Raw genomic sequence first — 4,907 nt, forward strand, 5'->3', positions numbered from 1 at the left:
AGGCAGTGGTCAGTGAGCTGCTCACTGGAAACCATTCTTGACAATGAGTTGTATTCTGGATGGTGCCCAAGCATTGTCTGGAAAAGTATGAGCTGGCATAAGCCAAAACTGTGCCAGAGAGTGTGCTGATTATCAGTCAGCACAGGCAGTCATAGGCCAGTACTATGGCCTGACTCTTTCTTACTCCCTAGTATAGACAGGGCCATTGAGATCACAAAGATGGAGCTCAGAAGGCTTTAATTACAATTGCTCCAAAGCAGAAACTGAAGCTGAAAAACTCCATGTGTCTGAAACCACTCTCTCCTTAAAAAACTGCCTTTCACTACACCCAGTGTTGTAATTGTCGGGACTAACTCAGAAATACCTGCTTTGTAATTCTGTTTCTGAACTTGCGAAATCCAGTACCAGGTCCTTCATACTCCTATATGCTTAAGCTTAAAAGATTCTGGAGTAATTGGCACCTCCCTATTTCAGCCTGGTGTTTCATACATTGTTTTCTTTTCATTAAGGTTCCTGGCTACCACAGAAACTATGCTCAAAATTATGCAAATAAACACAGTATATTGCAATGACACTGCCAGAATAAGCAATGGACCTGCAATGTAAAATTCATAGCTGCTCAGGAACTTGAAGGAACATTTGTTCCAACTGAGAGAATCTGAAATAATTTCCTGAGGTGAATATTGCTTAAAGCAATTCCTCCAAGTTTCCACTCTAGCCTGCTATCAGAGGGTAAAAGGATCAAAAGACATCACCTGTCCCGGGTTACATAAGGTTGCAGGATCCCACATGGCTGTGTCAGGTTCCAGCCAGGAGTAAAAATAAACTAAATGGGGATGTGCTCCTCAGCAGGGCCAATCCATAGCAGGAAAGGTGGGGTTTGTGTAACGGAAATTATTTTTTTTCCTGCCTGTTTTCATGTACCCACCTATTACAGCACACAGATCTTGATTTTTTAAAGAATTGTCCCAGTATCTGGCATATATACGTACAGTCTCATTATGGTCATGAGGTTGAACCAGCAGATGAAATGTTAACAGCAACGATTCATAATTTTTTTGGGAAAGTAATATACCAGGAAAAAGTTACTACTAGGAATAAGGAGGACTAATGTGCACTGTTTTTTCTGACCCTGTCTCTGCTCTCTCCCCTTAGCGTGAGTGCATCTCTATTCACGTTGGCCAGGCTGGAGTTCAGATAGGAAATGCATGTTGGGAACTCTTCTGCCTGGAGCATGGCATTCAGCCAGATGGCACCTTCAAGGATCTGCAGGATAAACTCAACTATGATGACTCTTTTACCACATTTTTCAATGAAACAGTCACTGGGAAACATGTGCCACGGGCTGTAATGGTGGACTTGGAACCAACTGTAATAGGTCAGTACAGAAATAAACCTGGGAAATGGAGAAGAGCTTACTCTTCCTAATATCACCATGATGTGCCACCAGTCTCCACTGGTTCAAAGCAGCACACCCATTGTATCTTGGTCTACCACTAAATAGCATGAAGTTCATTTTCTTGTGACATAGAATGCCAGATTATGTCATAGGTGTTATAAACATAGGAACAGAAGGATCCCCAGCAGTTTAATAGCTAGTCCACATGGTTTGTATGACTTCTCTTTGCACAAACATGTAAGTTTTGGTTTTGTTTATTGTGACATTTTTGCCATTCAAATTCTGCTTTTCTCCAATTTGGATTCAAAGTGGGAGCCTGACAGTTTCCCTCCAAGAATAGAAAGATGTCTAAAAATTGAGGCACCTGGGGGAACCTGATTTTCTTCACACTTCTTTTCTGGTGACTTGTCCTCTTGTGGGTACAGGCTGTACAACTGACAAGTTCATGAGAAAATAACCACTTCTGTGGCTGGATACAATTTGCACCATAAATCAACAGTATGCAACAATAAAAAAATGCTTAGGAGACAGTTCCCTTCTCCATCAGCATCTGTTTTTTGGGGTCATGACCTCCCATGACTGAAAGCTTGCATCAATGCCAACAACAACCAGAACTTGTTGGCACTGGAGCACAGCCATGCAGCTTCTTACAATTTCTCTTCCTTGTTCAGATGAAGTGCGGGCTGGCACCTTCCGGGAACTTTTTCATCCAGAACAGCTGATCACCGGAAAGGAAGACGCAGCTAATAACTATGCCCGTGGCCACTACACCATTGGCAAAGAAAGCATCGATATGGTGCTTGATCGCGTCCGTAAGCTGGTAAGTCCCAGTAGTTTTGAAACAGCAGTTTGGATTCTGCAGAAGAAAGAAGCGCAGAACAGGTAGCTCGTTAACTACAAATGATACCAATATTTCAGAAAAGAAATTGCAAGACATACAGAGGAGTCATTACTGGTCCAAGAGAGGGAAGCCCAGTAGTTCTCTTCCAGATATTCTTAAAAACTGGTCCTGAATATGTAATTCTTCATTATTAGCACAGCCCTACAGCACCAATGCTCCTATAGAAGGGTGGATCAGGCAGTTCTACATTGCTGGTTTCACCTATACTGACTAAAAGTGTGAAGTTCAGAGAGAGAAGCTCCACAGATAGGAGTCTGATTTTTATGTCATAAGTTGAGCCAGCGAGGAAAGCAAAGGGAGGGATTATCACCAGCCCTTTCTCAAGAAAAACCTGTCATGAAATCTATGCTGTATATTGCTGATGACTGCTCTCCTTCAGCTCAGAATAAGCTCGTGTAGTAGCTGAAGTCTTTTCATTCTTCTTCAGCCCCTATTCTTTCACTTTCTCTTTTGCTTTCTAGACTGATGCCTGTTCTGGGCTGCAAGGATTCCTGATCTTCCACAGCTTTGGTGGGGGTACCGGCTCTGGCTTTACCTCCTTGTTGATGGAACGCCTCTCCGTGGATTATGGAAAGAAGTCCAAACTGGAGTTTGCCATCTACCCAGCCCCTCAGGTCTCCACCGCTGTGGTGGAGCCCTACAATTCCATCCTGACCACGCACACCACCCTGGAGCACTCAGACTGCGCTTTCATGGTGGATAATGAGGCCATCTATGACATCTGCCGCCGAAACCTGGACATCGAGCGCCCCACTTACACTAACCTCAACCGACTCATCAGCCAGATTGTCTCCTCCATCACTGCCTCGCTGCGCTTTGACGGTGCCCTCAATGTGGATCTGACAGAGTTCCAGACAAACCTGGTGCCCTACCCGCGCATCCACTTCCCCTTAGTGACCTACGCCCCCATCATCTCCTCTGACAGAGCGTATCACGAGCAGCTCTCGGTGGCAGAAATCACCAGCTCCTGCTTTGAGCCCAATAACCAGATGGTGAAGTGTGACCCAAGACATGGGAAGTACATGGCCTGCTGCATGCTCTACCGCGGTGACGTGGTTCCCAAAGATGTCAATGTAGCAATTGCTGCCATCAAGACCAAGAGAACTATCCAGTTTGTTGACTGGTGTCCAACAGGCTTCAAGGTGAGTAGGGCTGCCATGAGCTTCTCTTTAATGTTTAAAGGGCAAGTTCAGTCTAGCTTTAGATCTTGCATGTTTTAGATTAAACATCTAAAACATGCATGTTTTAGATTAAACATTTAGATTAGAAAGTTTTAGATCTTGCATGTTTTCCACTTGCGAGAAGAAGGAACATACGAAAGATGCATTTGTATAAAATGAGCCCTTTCTCCTTTGGACATCCGACTGACATACATAGACTCTTAAATATTTATGTAAGTGGAAATATGAAGTGTATATGAGTTATAATTTAAAGGAGTATTCATTTCAGACTTGATTTTGGGAAAATCCAGTGAGTGTTCCCTCTGAAGCAACATCTAAAACTAAGGAAATACCAAAAATGGTACAATTAATAAAGGAAAAACTGATATTAGGGAATCTGTCAGTTAACCCCCTCACCCAAAAATATTATACAGCCTCTCCCTGCTGGCTACACAGCAGTGTTGGGAAACATAATTTCAACAATAATACAGACATTAGCAGCGGAAAAACATTGGTCTCATAAATAGCTGGTTTAAGAACGAAAACTTTAACAGGGAACCAACTTTCTGTATTAGTATCTATAGAGTATCTAGGTGAAACTGTACGCTCAGTGTTGATTAGATGATAAGAAAGCTATGAAGTTGCCAGTGCACATTAAACAGAAGAATAATACAGTTATTAAAATGACCATTTATCATACTGTTTACAACATTATTTTTTACGGCATTTGCCATCTGGTAGTTTTGATAGTGGTGCCACTCTACCCCAGCATCTGTAACTTAAATTTTTTCAGCCCTTTGACTGCTTTCTGCTCTTGCCTTTTTACAACCTTCTTTCATATTCCTGTTTCCAGGTTGGGATCAACTACCAGCCTCCTACAGTAGTTCCTGGTGGAGACCTAGCCCAAGTTCAGCGAGCAGTCTGCATGCTTAGCAACACCACGGCCATTGCAGAGGCTTGGGCAAGGCTTGACCACAAGTTTGATCTGATGTATGCCAAGAGAGCTTTTGTGCACTGGTATGTGGGTGAAGGCATGGAGGAAGGAGAATTCGCAGAGGCCCGAGAGGACCTGGCTGCCCTGGAGAAGGACTATGAAGAAGTGGGAACTGACTCGTTTGAAGAAGAAAATGATGGGGAGTAATTTTAAAATACACTTTGTTCCTAGTGAGCACAGAATTGTCTCTGTATCACTGTATTGCACGTGTCTACTGTTAGGTCACCTTTTTTGTATGTAATATACAGAAATTTAGGAGGGGTCATATAGAGACATCTTTTATTTCATGAATCACAGGTAAATTGTCCTGTAAGATATGATCAGTTGTAGTAATGCCCCACCACTGCCAGCCAGGCAAAAATACCTGCTCCTCTTCCTTGCACATTCAATGTAAGCCTCTTCAAGCTCTAATACACATGCTAAAACCACTAGAATTCAATATATGCAAGCTTA

The 4,907-nt window shown here is 42.9% G+C and overlaps 1 protein-coding gene across 1 annotated transcript in view; it reads left to right on the forward strand.

The window, feature by feature from the left end:
• Positions 1 to 4,601, forward strand: part of LOC104157911 (tubulin alpha-4 chain) — a 6,896-nt gene extending 2,295 nt beyond the window's left edge. Inside the window, exons 2-5 of the mRNA XM_009695453.1 lie at positions 1,156 to 1,378; positions 2,071 to 2,219; positions 2,762 to 3,442; positions 4,314 to 4,601. Coding sequence (XP_009693755.1) covers positions 1,156 to 1,378; positions 2,071 to 2,219; positions 2,762 to 3,442; positions 4,314 to 4,601 — 1,341 coding nt within the window. The remainder of the gene's footprint in view (positions 1 to 1,155; positions 1,379 to 2,070; positions 2,220 to 2,761; positions 3,443 to 4,313) is intronic.
• Positions 4,602 to 4,907: the final 306 nt, after the last annotated feature.

Source organism: Cariama cristata, unplaced genomic scaffold (assembly GCF_000690535.1).
Source record: "Cariama cristata isolate BGI_N322 unplaced genomic scaffold, ASM69053v1 scaffold44992, whole genome shotgun sequence".
NCBI lineage: Eukaryota > Metazoa > Chordata > Aves > Cariamiformes > Cariamidae > Cariama > Cariama cristata.